Source organism: Andrena cerasifolii, chromosome 10 (genome assembly GCF_050908995.1).
Source record: "Andrena cerasifolii isolate SP2316 chromosome 10, iyAndCera1_principal, whole genome shotgun sequence".
Lineage (NCBI taxonomy): Eukaryota > Metazoa > Arthropoda > Insecta > Hymenoptera > Andrenidae > Andrena > Andrena cerasifolii.
This window is the reverse complement of record NC_135127.1, coordinates 3488843-3506151: the sequence shown is the minus strand read 5'-3', so window position 1 is coordinate 3506151 and position 17309 is coordinate 3488843. Positions and strand designations below refer to the sequence as shown.

Here is a 17309-nt window from a genome sequence, read left to right as displayed (position 1 = left end):
GCGCGTCACTTTTACCGCGTTAATCGTGAATATCGTGTCCAACAGATCGACGACGACACGGCGTGCACGCCGCAGACGTACGGCGAGCCAAATCCTTTCTGCATGGAGAACATCGACGTTAGTAACTTTTTAAACTTGCATTCGCTGGGCAACCACGAGGACTTCTGCCTCGCCTACGTATTCACGTACAGGTACGAAAGTGTGTTACTCTTGAAGTAAAAACGAGGGCCATACGTGATTTGTTAATCACCGCATCTGTACTATTAACAGAGACTTTACTGGTGGCACTCTTGGACTGGCTTGGGTCGCCTCAGCATCCGGCGCGTCCGGCGGCATTTGCGAGAAATACAAAACGTACACGGAAACAGTGGGTGGGATGTATCAGTCCACAAAAAGATCCCTGAACACGGGGATTATCACGTTCGTAAATTACAATAGCCGCGTGCCCCCGAAAGTGTCGCAGCTGACGTTGGCTCACGAAATAGGGCACAACTTTGGGTCACCTGTAAGAATTTCTTCCAAGCACAGCGCTCATTACTCTACGACACTGGATAAACATACGTTACATTTAATTTCGTTCTAATTACATTTATAGCATGATTTTCCTCCCGAATGTAGACCGGGTGGGCTACACGGAAATTTCATTATGTTTGCATCGGCGACGAGCGGCGATCGGCCGAATAACAGTAAATTTTCCAAGTGCAGCATTGGCAATATCAGCAACGTGCTGGACGCCATCGAGGACAACAAAAAGCGAAACTGTTTCAGTGGTTCGTGTGATATTTAAGAGATACGAATGCAGCGTTGAAGGGAACCTTTGTCTCATTGGATCTGTTTCTTACGCAGCGTCCGCTGGAGCCTTCTGTGGCAATAAAATCGTCGAAGCTGGGGAGGAGTGCGACTGCGGGTACGATGACGACGAGTGTGTGGACAAGTGTTGCTACCCAAGGCAGGTGTCCGAGTTGGACAAGATAAAGAACGAGACGGCGAAGGGTTGCAGTAGGAAGCTTGGAACCCAGTGCAGGTACAGACTTCAATCGTGTTCTATGTTGCGTTTCAGGAGCCGGTGATGTTTGGATGCTTTCCGCATCCTTTGTAATCATGAGCCTTACGAATCGTTTTCCTTATAGTCCCAGCCAAGGACCTTGCTGCTCAAGCGAGTCGTGCCAATTCGTGCCACTATCTAGAAATGTCCAGTGTAAGATTGAATCCGATTGCAGTTACAATTCCACTTGTAACGGGATATCCTCCGAGTGTCCTATACCGTTACCGAGGGCGAATAAAACTAGATGCAACGAAGGAACGCAGGTGAACCAAGTTCTTACGCTTTTTTTTTTATTTATATTAGATATTGTAGGTGATAGGTATTTTACTATAGGAGTTCGAGTTCAATACAAAATGTAAATAGCTCAGTTGATTTAATTAGTCAGCCAGAACATGGAAGACTTGAGTTCGGATTCTCGTGAAATATGCGTTCATGGAAATGATATATCTTAATTTATCGGTAGCTATGCATCAATGGCGACTGCACCGGATCGATATGCCTGGAATGGAATCTCACCGAATGCTTCTTAACAAGTAACGTCATTCCAAATATCGATAAACGTAAGCTGTGCGAATTGGCTTGCCAAAATGGAACCGATCCATCTACTTGCCGCAGCACCAGCGAATTTGCTCACGTCGTTGGTCTGCCCGATGGTGGCATTAGCCTCCGACCTGGATCACCTTGTGACAACTTTCAGGTACGGAGTTAAACACGAAGCAAGATTTAAAAGTTTCATAAAGTCTCTACAGTTATACAATGATGTGATAATTTCTGTTTCAGGGTTATTGCGATGTCTTTTTGAAATGTAGAGCAGTCGATGCTGAGGGGCCGTTAGCTAGGCTGAAAAACCTTTTATTTAATAAAGAAACGTTGATCACTGTAGCGCAATGGGTAACTGTAAGTGTAAACTTTATCTAAATATATTTACTTTGATCCTCATACATATAACGTAGTTAATGTAACACGGAATATTCGTTTTTGTTTTTTAAAGGAATTCTGGGGTGCAGTATTACTAATTTGCATAGCTTTCATCATTTTCATGGGCTTGTTCATTAAGTGCTGCGCCGTTCATACTCCCTCTAGTAACCCTAAGAAGCCACCAGCGAGACGTATCAGCGATACTTTGAGAAGGCCGATGAACACTCTGAGAAGAATGGTAGGCATAAACAAATATACAAATGATTTAGAATATAGTTTATTCCTAAACGCTCCTTAAAACGATGTATCCATTTATTACAGCGGCATCCGCACGGTGGAGGTGGTGCTGGTCCTAGAAGTATACCTCCCAGGCAAAGTCAAGGAGGCCATAGTGGAACTCGAGGGCCCTCTCATGGTTATGGAGAGGGTAGAGGTGCTCAGTATTACCCGAAAGGTACGTTTACGAAATAACCCTATTGCTTCATCCACACAGCTGTCGCTGCTCGAGTTTGATCCTAGCATAAACATTATTCGTTAAAATACATATTGAATGTTTGCATATGAGCTCGTACGTGACGGATTAAACTCAAGCTAAGAAGCTTATTGTCATGCACCAGATTATTCTATGAGTAATGTCGTCTTCTTAGCCCGATTACATAGGCAGACGTGTTTTGCTGAAATTCAAGTTACTTATGAATTTTCCAGTGTAATTTTCTTCCAATTCGTAATCGTACTCACCTGACTTGAAAACATGAAACTAAGTACAATGAAATATCAGTAGTTGTATTTGAAGCTCCATAAATCGGAACAACCAAGTATTTGTAATAAGGAAAGATAATTTTTTATGCAGCGCCGCATTTAACATCAGAAGACAACTTTGCTATACTAAAATTTATTATAGAAATCTGTTACATATTTATTTATTTATTTGCGTTGTACTGAAACAAATTAATCGGGGCACTTCTAACAAGGGAAGTTCGCTTACCCGAACAGCCCGATTTTTTTTTACACTGTGTAGGTTTGCAGAGGACCTCAACAGAAATATCAGGCAATTTTTCGTTTGTCCCCGTTTTTTATTCTTTAGAGTGAAAACGCTCTCTAAATGTTAATGAGTGTTTTTATATTTCCCAGTAAGAAAAAATCGTTGGAAAGAAAATTTAATGATTTTTATACTGTATAAAATTATATAATTGAATTGTTTAAAATTTGTAGCGGGGAACATTTTACTTTTTAAATTACAAGTTTTAAACAATTCCATTACACCAGGGTTGACTGGTGGCTCGCGAGCCAACGGGAGCACCTCCGCTTTGCTGCCACGCTGAAAGGCTCCCTCCATACCTCCCAGACTCTGACGATCGCAGTCAAAAAGCGAAGGAAAGAAGAAGGAGGAATCGACTGCGATCGTCAGAATTTGGTCAGTATGGAGGGGGTCCGTTCAGCGTGGCAGCAAGGCGGAGGTGCCCCCGGTGGCTCGCGAGCCACCAGTTGGTTAACCCTGCATTACACCACAGTTTTGTAGGTCATAAAAAGTCGTTAAGTTTTCTTACTAATAATTTTTTTTTCACCTACTATAGTTTCCAAGATATACAAGAAAGTAGGAAATCACAAATTAACCTTTAATGGGTGTTTTCACCCTAAGGAACCGAAAACAGGCACAAGCGAAAAATTGCCGGATACTTCTATTGAGGTCCTCTAGAAACTTGCACAGTTAAAAAAAATCCGGGTACGTCACTTGTGTACATTAATAAGGTAAAGCTCCATCAGGTTTTTTGGCGGAATTAATTCTGCTTATCGAAACGGCATTAGTTATAGAATGACCTGGAATTTGTCCCTGTGTGATCGCAACTACATCAATGTTTTTTCCTGTTTGCATCTCCCTTACGTTGATTGACGCGCATCACTACCTGATACTATCGTTCTATGACCTACAGAGGTGAGCTGGGGCCTATACTCAATACCGTTGATAGGAGCAAATTCACGAACAGCAAGGAACCTTGTGTAATACAGAGAACGTATACAGCAGACTCCAGCGGACTTCTTATTCGAAGTCTTCGTCGATACGTTGCTTAATGGGCCAATTACCCCGCTGCAAGTTCTTGTATTTGCTCCTAGTACACTCTTCATAACAATTTGATGAAAGCTATCTTTTACATTTTTTGTTTGATTTTTTTTATATCAAAATAGACTGTTAGTGCTCCTTCTGCTTGCGTATTTGCATTCGTTTCGATGATTTGTTTGAAGGGGGGAGGGGGCGATGCTAGAGCTTCTGAATGATTAGCTAATCTTACAATTAGTGCAGATGCCTTGATAGTACTCGATAGACACGACTGTCTGATCGGTATACACTAACCGCCCGTTATGAGTCCCTTTTTTCCGCCCGTTGAGAGTCCGGCGACTATCCCCACCATTTCTTGGAAGCCTGCGGACGAGAGTGAGAGAACCGGACAACGAGCGAGAGGACACGAAGTTGCCGTCGGGTACGAAAGAGAGAAAGCGTGATACTATGTCTCGCTCCGTCTTTCAGCTCAAGCTTGGGCTCGACCCACGTGCGGGCCCCTCCAGCTGAAAGACGGAGCGAGACAAAGTATCGCGCTTTCTCTCTTTCGTATCCGACGGGAACTTCGTGTCCTCTCGCTCGTTGCCCGGTTCTCTCACTCGCGCCACTGGCCGCGCGGAACCACATCCGTCCGCAAGCCACTATGAGTCCGCCGCCAGCCCCGTTCGACGGACTCGTAACGGGCGATTACTGTAGTTCGTTTCAATAATTTTTGCTGCTCTTTGTTTGCCATAATCGTGTGTCGCCGGTGCTTGTACCCGGTACATTCGTTGTTTTCGTTGCTTGAACATTTCATTTCATAGTAGAATACCTTTCTAAACTTTAAGCAGGCTATCGCTCGGTTCCCACAGCTAGTGCGCCAGCCAGTAGCAGTGCAGCACCCAACTACGGCCGTTCCAATCACTCAGAACTGTACGCCGGGGCCTATTCGGGCTCCGGGGGAGGGGGGAGGGCTGCAGCCTACGAGATGAGGCATCACAACAAGGTGTGACGATGCTAGAGACCTACCACGGACGCGGAATAGTCTCGACGTCGCACCATAACTTTGTTCTGTATAATGCCAAATTGTGAAACGAGCCGATCCACCCGACACGGTATATCTTTTAATCGAGATCGAAGGAAGAATGGAAGAGCGGAGCGTGATCCGAGTGTATCTGAAAGTACCGACGATCGCCGATCTAACATTTTCATTTCGATTTCAAGTAATTCTGAGAAAGGGAACAGACTTGGCTCGGGAATTGTAAATTGGTGAAGTGTGTTAGGAATCAGTGGTGATATATGACTTCTCGTTTCATACTGCGTTCATCTAGCTGACTTTATCAGCGGAGCATAGTGGGACGTCGACGTTGCAGGGACGATGAGATGAATGACAGCGTTGGACGTAGATCGTGAACTGACAAATCCTTTGTAATCTATATCATCGTGCAGTTTCATTGTAATTCGTCTTTTAAATGTTTCCTGCAGATTCCTCCGTGTTGCCATTTAAGTATCCGCGCCGTGATCAGAATTACAAAGGCACCGAACTTCTCTGTCCGCGAAATTCATTAACGCAAAACCTACCGAACGAAGTTATTTCAATGAACAACGCTGGATTCGCACAGCAATGAGAATATTCTATGGTATTGAACGTAGCGGGTTTTTGCCGTTCGATATAAGGAACACTTTATGGCCAAGATTGCATAGTAGCATTTATGCCTCGATTTCTTGGTGAAGTCCAACTGCCGTGCATCTCGCTCCCGAAAGCGCGTTTTTAAAGGCTCATGAGACTGCTCGTTAGAAGACGATGGGGGAGTTCATTGGGAGAACGGAGACGACAATATATATTTGGAATAAGTGTTAGGATGATAAACGTAATTTTTGAAAAGCTCCCACTGAACGTACCTTGTACCTTTTAACTCTTATACAAGATTGTCGCATACCTTTCCTTTTTAGGATAGGAGATTTTAAGTGACGGACCTTCTGTTTTAATTCGAAATCGGTTAGCGAAGCATTTTCTATTCAGACCTAATGTCTTATTTGCCAATGCTTTCATACAACTGGATACAGTTAACGCCAATATGATTAGTACGGTCTTTAAGATGGGCATACGTTTAAGTTAGCAATCTAGGAACGTTATTTTAATGAAATTTGGAAGCTTCCTAATTATACCGCCGTTTTCTGGAGCGAAGAGGCGCGCCAACCTTTACCAAACTATTGCAGGTCATTCGATTGATCTCTACCATTGTAGTATAATAATTAATGATATGTAATGTCCTTATACTAATTTTTATTAGCCAATTGAAACGAGCAAAGCTATAAGAGACTATGAAAATGGAAGAAAAAGCAACAACATAACAAGATTTTTTATAGCGATATTTCATTAATGATTATACTGATATAAAAATAATATAAAATGATATTGATATTATTATTATTATTATGCTGATTATTATTATTATCATTAATACTATTACTATTATTAATTAGTTATCTATTGCAGATGATAATTTATCTCCGCTATCGCGAATGTTATAAGTTATATTTAAAAACGGTTTTCAACTTGCAATAACCAGGGGCTGTACCGTAAACGCGCGTTTAATAACGCGCATGGCGGACCAAAGACGAGCCCTCCTCTTCAAATGTAAACATGTTTTAATAATATACTTGGGCTCAAGCAGCATATTCGTGCACAGCTGCATACTCGTACGCGACGGACGGGAATTCATACGCATAAGTCTAACGCGATAATACGCACTTCCTTTCTCGAAACGCCAAAACGTTACGCGATTGACTGAATTTTTTTTCTTCTCACTCGCCCCTTGTCGAGCGTTCTCGGACGAGTCGTGTGGCGGGATTTCTGTTCGCAGCAACAACTGAACCCGAAAATCATACTTATCGCTACCAATGCCAACGTTATTGATTAATTTAACTCGCGACCCCAACGTTTCTCGTTTTCTCCTTATACTTTTGATAATACCCACTTGCCAAACTTCTGACAGCTGAATACGTTTCCTATTCCTTGTCTTTCCATGTTTCATAAAGGTCTCGTTAGGTATCGTTCAATAACCGGTCGCAGCAGCTAGTTCACACACTTGCAAAAAGGCATAACGATTTTAAAACCTACGGTCGTGCAAAACAGAGGGAACGTTTAGGGGGACGAAGAAACAATCGAAGGAGGCGTCTGCCAAATCGCAGGAATACGAGTTTGCGGGCCGTGTGGAGATGTATAATAGTCGCAATGTGATTATAAAAAAAAAAAAGAAAATATGGATCGTGCATGATCATATGTGAGAGACGATAAAGAGCGAGAAGAGGCAAGAGAGAGAGAGATAGGAAAACGGGAGAGGAAAGGGCATGGGAAGAGGATGGGCGTGCAAGAACAAAAGAGAGAGAGAGTGCTACCTGTGTACATATATTGATATTGTGTGTGAGTGTGTGTGTATAGATATGTACATGTATGTATGTATATATGTGTATACATATGTATATATATATACATACACATAAACGGTAATTATATAACCATATGACATGGTAAAGCGAATACAAAAAAATACTTGTTTTTATATCAGATCTGTATTATAGCGAAATATTATTCTGTATTTTGTAATCGGGACGCGAAGTTACAAGGATGACGAACGAATGCCTGTACGTGCGTGTAATCGAGCACTTAGCTTTCTAAGGTGACGACTTTTAACGACGATCCAGCGTGGACCGGAACGGATCGCTCGAGGTAGGTTATTTAAGGAGTTTTGAAGTTTCTTGCATATAGATGCAACAGGATTCTGTTTGGTCCCATTCCTAACCGCTCGTCCGATCATCGTTTGATTTAGTTGGTTGTTTCTACACCATCCGATAGACAAACTGTCCATAGTTCACCATGAGCGAAAACGATTTACTGCCATTCATGATAGCACGTAACGGGGAAAGTCTTGAGCACTTTCAAAAATCGAAGGGTATTTTAGAATCATTATTACTCGCGACGTAGCACGAGTGACCCGGATTTGTTGAACAGTTTTAGCTAAAAAAAAAACTAAAAAAAAAACGATAACTTATTGTTTTGATATGACGTTTAATAATAATAATAATATTGATAAATACTTCTATTGCTAGAAAGTCGAGTTTGAACAGTGGTGCATCGTAGGTGTTACGAAAAGAATTGTTGACCGATCATTCCGCTTCCGAGCGACTGCCACTCGAATAGCGATCACGGCGCAAGTGATAGATTCTACTCGGAACAAGTTGGTCCGCGGTCAGATATCCGTTGTAATGAATTATGTATCCTTGCTTCCATTTCACTGCCATAGAAACGGTTCGATGGACTGAGTGCACGATCAAAGAATACAGTACAAGTTCTTGTGATAGAACGAGAGGAAAGGAATATACATAGTGGCGATGCTAACGAACGAGAAGCCTAAGACGAGCGTGGAATGGGGCCAAGTTGGTAGTGTCTAGTTGACGGAAACGTCGCTTATCCGTATCGAGGAGCATAACGATTAAAAAACAAAAGTACGTTTCACTTCATCATTTGCCCCCATCCCAGAAATCTCTACTACGTATGCTTAAGCTTATTGATTTCTGCGTCGTCTGGATTAAGATCGAGTTCTGTAAGTATTCCGTAATTGTGCGTTTCGCCTGCACTTTTTGTGATAAACCGTACTCTCCGTGGCACCAGCCGTACCCTTTGATTAGGAGAATGAAATTCGAATGTTCGCAGGATCAGCATCTTCTATGTACCTATCTTAATCCAGACCTGCGTCACTGTGACGCGACACACACTACTTTATCACTTGTACATAATGTTAGTGAGAAAGAAACAAAAAGAAATCGAAGATTATATTTTTTCTATCGATCCAAAAAATGTGGTGACCTATCAACATCGTGCATCTGAGATTAGTTTCATCTGTGCATTAGTTCTATTATCCGTTCCGTCATGATTTTGCTAAGTAAGTCGTCTAATTTTATCAACACTTCGTGCGTTCTGTAAAGAAATTGTTTGAGCGTTACAGAATCGTGAAATTGCTGTTACGTTCGATGTGCCGTAATGTTCCGTTTTTAATCCGCCCAGCCCCGGAGCTGCGCGTTTAAATTGTACTTTTCTTTTGTACGAATCTTAATGAGCATGATACTGACCAATCGCCTGAACATAGCTTCAGACCACCACTCTCTCTTTTTCTCAAATGTTTAGAGCGCGGCGAGTGTTTTAAGAATATTATAAATAAAAAGGAATATGATTGTGAATCTCTTGTGTTATGTTAATGTGATTAAAGAAAAAAAAGAAAAACATTGTAAAGAACTAAATAAAGCATACATTTTACATTTACGTGACTGAATCCATTCACCTTGTCTGGTGTCGCCATTGCACTCTGATGCAGACATGGACTAATTGGACACCCTACATAAAATTCAGATGACTCGTTGATTGTTCAGACATTAAACTGAAATCTTTCGTTGTAATTTTGAAATTATTATTTGATTTACTAAGCCAGTGATAAAAAGAAACATTTTTAATAAAATCTGATCGTAAAGGGGACCATAATTTGGAATAAAAAAACAAGTCTACGCGAATTAGTATAACAAAATATAAATGTTCAGATCTATAAGTAGAAACTGTATAGTGAATGGAAGCTATAGTAGTCCCAAAAATGAATCATTTTCAAGATATTCAATTGTTTAGATTGCAAGCCAGTAATTCTTTGAACGATCTTACAATTACAATTACATGTAGTCAAAAATGAACTGATATCTCGAGAAATCAGTGAATATTTTATGAATAATAACTCTTATGGTATATTAAAACAGTAATCATGATTTTTCTAAACTATTGCTTCTACTTGCAGCCATTTTTTGTATTTTCTTCATATTGGCAGTTCGAATGTATCACGAGGTTTCAACGAAATGAATGTTTCTTACTTCCATTTACTGCTCACAAAGCTAAGTTTGGACCTGCAAGTCTGCAAAACCCTATTTAAATATATTTCATGTACATCTGGAATATACATATATATATATCTTGTCATAACGCCTGTGAAAGATGTTTATCATGATTGCATCGAAATAAAAACACAATTGATAGATACTTTTATTTATTTTATAAACTATTGTAAAAGTTACAATTGTACATTAGAAAATGTAGCAGATATCGAGTGATGTCTATTTTATGATACGTGTGTATTTCAATTCTTACATAGACAGCAATTTACACTTCGCCAGTAATATAAAACATACGTTCCTTACGTATCGACGATACACGTATAACAGAATACTGAAGAAAACGTATTATTGCATATGATAACATATCCTAAGCCAGGTATCGAATATGAAGTAGAACACACTGCTCTATACAAAATGCATCATTCCAAATGATATAGCGCAAACTCGGTCCTTACAAATACTTTACATACATTTCGAGTGGACTTACGCCATAAATCCAACGCGTTCCAAGAACGTGATTCGCTTTAAGCATAGAAAAAAAATGTTGCTAAGTATACGTCCCTTAAATAGAATGTTTTGCCACTTTCACAGTTTCCTTTAAAAGTTACGAGACGCTCTTTTCGATTCGACGCTCGATCGAAACAGACGTAAGAAAAACTAGCCCTGAGTGGCAAGGTACAAATACGTGTCTCCGTTATCAAGAACAGCTTTATGGTTGCGAATGTTCAAGCTTGTACACATCGTGATATGCATTGCGTATCAGTGCATATGGGAAACAGCTCTCTAACAAGTCCATCGTTAAAAATGGCGACTTCTGGACTATTTGGTCCAACAGAAGATACACAGATTCTCGGTTTTTGATCACCTCCTTGTCCGCTTCTTGGCCCAATCTAAGTAAACTGGACGATGCCAGAGCAAGGAATTCTTTCATTCTATCTTCTATGTCATTTTGTCCGCAGATTGTGAACAGTGCACCGAAAATATTGTTTATGGCAGTTGCCATGCAATGAATGTTATTAGAGTGACCTTCCAGGGATGCGCGGTAAAAGGAATTCTCATTTCGAGCCAACTTCGGGATTGAAACGGCCACGAAGACCATCAGCAGACAAACGAGCAAATGCTCGTCTTCGTCTACGTCAGCTTTCTGAGTCTTTAGCGCTGCAGTTAACGTTGGATCAACTTTGCAAGTTAAGCCTGCCGCTGAAGTCATTTCCGACACAACACGCATGGGATCACCAGAGGGTAAATGATGTCTGAAGTCTAAGATTGAACTCAGGAGAAACGGTATACGTTCTTCCAAGACATCAACCAATGCTGACTGTGCCAGCTGCCTGAAGCTCAAAATTACACCTATAATTGTAACGCGTTGTAGTACGTTATCTACATTTAGCAACCTCTTGAACTGTTCCTTCATTACTTCCGGCTTATCAAAATTCGTTCTCAGGGCGATAAGAACGTCTTTGTTTCCAGCAACTAATTTCTTCAGTTGCTGCACTTGACTGGCTATATGCCACATCAAATTTTCGCTTAACATCTTCATACCATACGGGCCAATAAGCTCGGCTAATGCCCTCAACTCGTTAATATCAGAGAACTCTTCTGCGTTAAAGGGTATAGCACCCTCTACAGACAAACTAACAAACGCTCTTTGATTACTGGAATAACAAATATTCCCGGCACTAACGCGTCTTAGCAAAACATCTGAATACCATTGCGTATATAAAGCGGCAATAGTCTTGTCACCGTGACTGTCTAGCTCCTGAGTTTGTTGCAGCAGGGCATTATTAAATACGCGCGTAATATCTATGTGTACATAGTTCTCAACAGTTTGAAGGACATTCATATAAGATCTAACACTAACGAAGAGTTCAGATGGTTTAGCGATTTCACTAGTATCTGGATTGTACATGACCATGCCAACAAGTGCTCTGGCAAATCTGGATTCTAAATGCTGATGCAAGTATTCCCTTGGCGCGAAGGTATATTCCCATACGTTAATGGTAGGACAATAATTAATAGCATAGCACAACTCTGTTAATGCCATATGAAGCTTGTCCATCGTGGTAAGTTCTTCTCTGGTCTTTCTGTAACTTTCTATACCAGGCTTATGAATCTCATACATGTTTTTCTTATTTTTGTCCTTCTTTTTTCGATTCACCATCTGCGATATTAACAGAGCACAATGCTTTGGCAACAGTTTGTCACCCATATTGCACTGTTCGTCACAAATGGTTGTGATAATATTTTTAGCTTCTTTAGCCATTTCGTCCAAAAACATGTTAACAACGGACAGACTTCTTTCTCGAATATGATGGCGTTCCTCCGGGCAAAGCTCGTGTGTACAGCTTTGGAAATGACTGCATATTAAAGGGAATGCAACGATATATCTGTTTTGAGCGGGGAATTCTAAGCACATGTGAAACTGATCTTCGAACACTTTACTGTAGAAGCAAAAGATGGACAAATCAGATGTTTCAACTAGCATTTCATCCAAGTTATCCACCATCTTAGTGTGAAATACTACTGTATCCATGAAGCAAGCCAGTTCTCTATTATCAGCTAAATTCATATTACACTTTGCGATGGACATGTACGCTTGCAGCCTAAACCAGTCCAATCGAAAAGCACGGAAATCGAACAGTTCGTTTTCCTCGACTTGCTTCACCGTTAGACTAGCAATCTTTGAACACATATCACTGAGAATTGCTCCTTCGTCCTCAGGACAAACAGGGAGATTTTGTATCATTTGATCTAAAGCTGGAGCATCGAACCCTGATAAAAATTGCACGTAATACCTCTGAAGTACCTGCGAATATTTCTTCACTAGTGCTCTCAATTCTTCGCAGTGAAATAGCAGCTCCGGCAATTGACGATCGACTAAATCCTCTCCTCCCCGACCTTTACTCTTTCCCTGCGTCGGGGGATTAACGCCGTGTCTTATAAGCCAGAGAACTTCGTCTCTCGCATGAGAGAGTCCCATTAAAACCAACAATGCTTTTGGCCCCAAAAGACCGGGTTGGTCGGTTAAAATTAAACCTAGTTCCTTCAACGCTGTCCTTAAAAACTTTCTTCTTTCTCTGTGTCTGTAGCCAGCTTTTTGTACCGCCTGACTGTAGCATTCTTTCACTTCAGATACTCTTTTGCTATATCCCTTTATACTTTCAAAAAACGTCTGTATATACTGGTGTATATAAATCACTTCGTCTCTGAACAAGGCCAACACCCAGCCGGACTCCAGAGCTGTGGTCCAGAGTTTATTAGGCTGCTCTTGGCTTAAATACGTATGACACAGTGTGAATCCTAGAATGATCCATCTCTCTACTCTGTCCAGGCTCAGAGTTTCGCAGGACATAGTGTCTGTTGCCGCTGCTTTAAGTATTTTCCCAGGGCTACCCACGAGGCTGAGCTTCTGATCAGCTCTCCACGTGTCAGCGGATAAGTTTCTACCAGGGTAGATAGGCCACAAAGAGGTGAGAGCGTTCCTCAGCAGTTTAGAGTGCGGGACAAACTCCTCGGAAAGTTTCTTCAACGGCGCGTCATAATCCATGATCATTTGACCGAGGCGGGGAAAGCTAGGATCGGACTGGCTGTGTACCATTTCGTGGGCTGCGTTAAATAATCCGAGGACCGCTTTGCGATCCTCTACTTGCGACAAAAGTATCATCAAACTGACGTACGTAACGACAAGGTCCAGATAACCTTTGGTTAAATCGAAGTTTATCGTAATGTCCATGTGCACGCCGCAGGCATCCATCGTAGTTAAGAGTTCGCAGACGTTGTCTTTGAAATCCAGCAAATCGACGAATGTGTAATAGTACAACGACAGAGATTTAATAATTTCGTTGCGGAGGTTCGTAATGGTTTGGAGACCTTTAATGTCGATGTTGGGGAACTTTCTAACGATTGTTTTAATGGAAGATTCTAATGTTTTGTCGGAGAGGAAAGCAGGTTTCGACTTCGCATCGCCGCATGCCTTCTTGATGTTATAAATGCGGGTTAACATCCCGATACCTCTGTCGTTTAAAATGGTCAGCTTCTCAGCCAACTTTTGTTGACTAGGTACAATAGGTCGCGCCATGATTATATTATTATTGAACAGTGTTTCTTACGTGATCAACATTACTCATTTTCCTCTTTGGCTTCAAATGACAGCAGACCCCACCCCTAGGGGTAATTTGCCATCGCCGGATGTGTTTAATATAGAGTGACCTTTCTTTTCCTGCAAAGAATTTCACCATCTTTATCGCGTCCTTCGATAAAAAAGCAGTGCGCAGTTGTTTCCGAGGAATATCTTACCTCTCCTGCTGTTACATGATGTTTAATATAAATCGATGACACGATAGAACCAACTTTCTGTGTACGTCGGGCACCGTGTGAAGCACTGGCCTTTAAAACGGTCAGTGTTGCCAACGGTGGCTAGATTACTATCGTTCCGAATGAAACGAACGTCAGAAGCAGAGAAAATTTTCAAAGATTACGAGTAAAAAGCGTGGAATGTTTAAGAAGGATGAAGTCTAGAAACGTTTATACATAATACATACGTAAGTAATACAATTATATACATATTTATTTATGCTTATCCTATATGAATGAAACGAATCTTTTAATCTTTATCAAGAGATAGGTGTCTTTATTTACAATTAACGCCTTAAAGCCATGAACGAAATAATATTTCGAAACATGTGTAATACATTATAAGACTTAGATAAAATAGTTTCATCTTATTGTTATATAGTAATGACATTTTTATATGATTAATGAATGTGTTAAGATGTATAAAGAAATACTTCGTCGATGGAACTATCCCGACAAAATTAGGTAAATTTATTTATTTATAAAATCCTAAGCAATAGGGATCCATTAGATTTCAATTTAGTTATTGCTTTATCTCGTCAACTTTCGAAATAAATTCAATGTAAATTAAACGTTGTCTGCACAAATTGTGTGGATGTGTTATATTAAGTCTATTTTAGTGAAGTGTTATTGGAATTGAAGAGCACTAAATTATAAAAAAAATATGCTGTTGGCAGTGTGTGTGTATCAGACATTTTAAATAATACATTAACACGTTAAATTTTGCAAAATGTAATTGTGATTGAATAAAGAAAACTTTTGAAAGAATATTTGTAAAAGAGTATTGAAACAGATTATATTCTTATTCGTACCTACTGTTAGCAAACGTCGGTATTGTCGGTACCATCATTACCGAGGTATATCCTCATGCAATGACTCATTTCAATGGTAGTTCGATGGAGGGGGAGGGGAAGGGATTCCTAAATTTTTTAAGTGGAACTGTACCCAAATGTTTATACTTTTGAATAATTCTCTTCAATCCCAATAACACTTCACTAAAATAGACTTAATATAACACATCCACAGAATTTGTGCAGACAACGTTTAATTTACATTGAATTTATTTCGAAAGTTGACGAGATAAAACAATAACTAAATTGAAATCTAATGGATTCCTATTGCTTAGGCTTTTATAAATAAATACACTCATAATATGCAAGCGATATACTAATAATAATCTAACGCTTCTAATAATAACAATTTCAAATAAATCTTACACATTTTATTTTTATATGTTCATAAAGTTGCCTTTTATCTTAAAGAGCAATCCACGCATCACAGAAACACTAAAGTCTATAGGTATATTATAAACAGAGTTGGGCAAAATGTAATCTAATTACAAATTACAAAGCACGATTAAACTGTAATTGTGTAATTGATTACACATTATTTTCAGTAATCGTTCATTTTGATAGTTGACAAAACCAAACGGTCAACTACCTAAATTAACAATTACAGAAAATAATGTGTAATTAATTACACAATTACAGTTTAATCATAATTTGTAATTTGTAATTAGATTACATTTTGCCCAACTCTGATCATAAATCAACCAGATCCAATTATCCTTAAGACTCTTGTTTTTATATGGGGAGTTAATTTTCACTTTGTACGTATTACGATTTTATACGAACTCTTTTTCAAATTTTCGTTCCCTAAAGTTGACTCTTATCCATACGAATATCATGTTCTGTCACTTATGGGTGGGTCCATATATCACTGGATTGACTTTGCATTCAATACACGAATGGGCAAAAAACCTTTGACACCTGTAATATATTTACCGGATCGATAAATCGCATAGCCGGAAAGAAATATGGGTATCAATGACGGGCTGCAAAAAAGGGCCTCCCTCCGTGGTAGATATATGATAATAGGTATAATCTTTCGATATCTTATCCTTTATGGGTGTTATTCATTTATAAGCGCTTTTGGATCACGTTCAATTCCCGTCTCACCCTGCTACTCTGAAAAGCCCACGTCGCCAGCACCCTTCGATCTGGAACCATTCACTCGGCTATACTTCTTTCCCATTTTTCATTAGCACAATCAAACCGGCCGTACGCGAAGAAACAATGGCTTCTTCTCGGCCCTTCGCGTGGCTGGTTCTCCACCCCGGGAAAAAAAACCTATAGATTATTGAGGCGGTCGATTGGGGATTGTTGGCGTTCGTCCACCCTTTTGTCTACTTGTCAAATATCACGACACATGATCTCTATACCTGAGATCTCGGGCGGGACTCGGTAATTCTCGATAGTATCAATAGCTTCTTATTTACGACGCAGATAAAAAATAGCGAGCGGTCCTTTTTAATCCTCTCCACTATTCTCTGACACCAATAGCACTGTTTCAGGTTTTACAACAACTACTTTCTATCCGATAAGAGGAGCTGTTCTACTTTTCAATTGTAGTTTATTGGCATTTCTTTATTCCTTCCTACAGTTTTCAAATAGATACTGCGACACGGACATAAATGTTTCTTGGTTTTTTATATTTAATATTGTTTTTTAATTATGGTATAAGTAGCCAAATTAATGAAGAGGCTTCTTTAATCGTTCGAACTGCTGTTTAGATAATCCTTGTTTCTAGATTTTCGAGAATTGTGTTCTCCTCTTGATTGCAATCTAATACTTAAGTTTCATGCTTGACGTTTATTTAACAACGTATTGATTCTGAGTTGCATCACAATCGGACTCGGTATATTTTAGGCGACATATGACCAGTGTCCGCAGGCTTTTTTCAGGGTGGGGGGAGGGGGTTACTTTGAGAAATGGTCAATTTGGCAAGCGACGATTGGTTGTTTGTTTGAACCCATTTTGTAGCACCAATTTCATTAAAATTTTAAAAATATTCATTTTTTTTGGTATAAACTTTATAAAAATTAGTTTTTAAAAATAAGCGGTTTTTTCTTAAGCCAGGGGGTAACTGCTCCCGCTGTGGACGCCCCTGTGGGCCCCCTTACACATCAGACAATATGTTAACAGTGTTAATGACCTTTTAGTAGCTTAAAAATATAATAGAAGT

At 39.9% G+C, this 17309-nt stretch overlaps 2 protein-coding genes across 5 annotated transcripts in view; one reads left to right on the top strand and one right to left on the bottom strand.

The window, feature by feature from the left end:
- Positions 1–9321, top strand: part of Kuz (zinc-dependent metalloprotease kuz) — a 245725-nt gene extending 236404 nt beyond the window's left edge. The window contains exons 6-15 of one of the 4 annotated variants that reach the window (XM_076821624.1): positions 46–191; positions 271–505; positions 596–770; positions 847–1024; positions 1131–1308; positions 1509–1742; positions 1826–1942; positions 2037–2201; positions 2285–2417; positions 4871–9321. In XM_076821624.1, the coding sequence (XP_076677739.1) occupies positions 46–191; positions 271–505; positions 596–770; positions 847–1024; positions 1131–1308; positions 1509–1742; positions 1826–1942; positions 2037–2201; positions 2285–2417; positions 4871–5010 (1701 nt within the window). In that variant the 3' untranslated portion in view covers positions 5011–9321. Of the gene's footprint in view, positions 1–45; positions 192–270; positions 506–595; positions 771–846; positions 1025–1130; positions 1309–1508; positions 1743–1825; positions 1943–2036; positions 2202–2284; positions 2418–3894; positions 4243–4846 lie in introns of those variants that run through there. The other 3 variants (XM_076821623.1, XM_076821621.1, XM_076821625.1) reach the window with 3 other exon arrangements.
- A 746-nt stretch (positions 9322–10067) lies between these two features.
- Positions 10068–14354, bottom strand: Hem (Nck associated protein 1 Hem). The gene is made up of 2 exons (XM_076821054.1): positions 14229–14354; positions 10068–14151 (listed from the first exon to the last, which is right to left on the bottom strand). The coding sequence occupies exon 2, from the start codon at positions 14008–14010 to the stop codon at positions 10642–10644; it is 3369 nt and encodes a 1122-aa protein (XP_076677169.1). The 5' UTR covers positions 14011–14151; positions 14229–14354; the 3' UTR covers positions 10068–10641.
- Between the last annotated feature and the right edge of the window lie 2955 nt (positions 14355–17309).

Bases quoted from the DNA above. Each gene is read 5' to 3' on its own strand.
- Hem (XM_076821054.1), bottom strand. From the start codon at position 14,010: ATGGCGCGACCTATTGTACCTAGTCAACAAAAGTTGGCTGAGAAGCTG.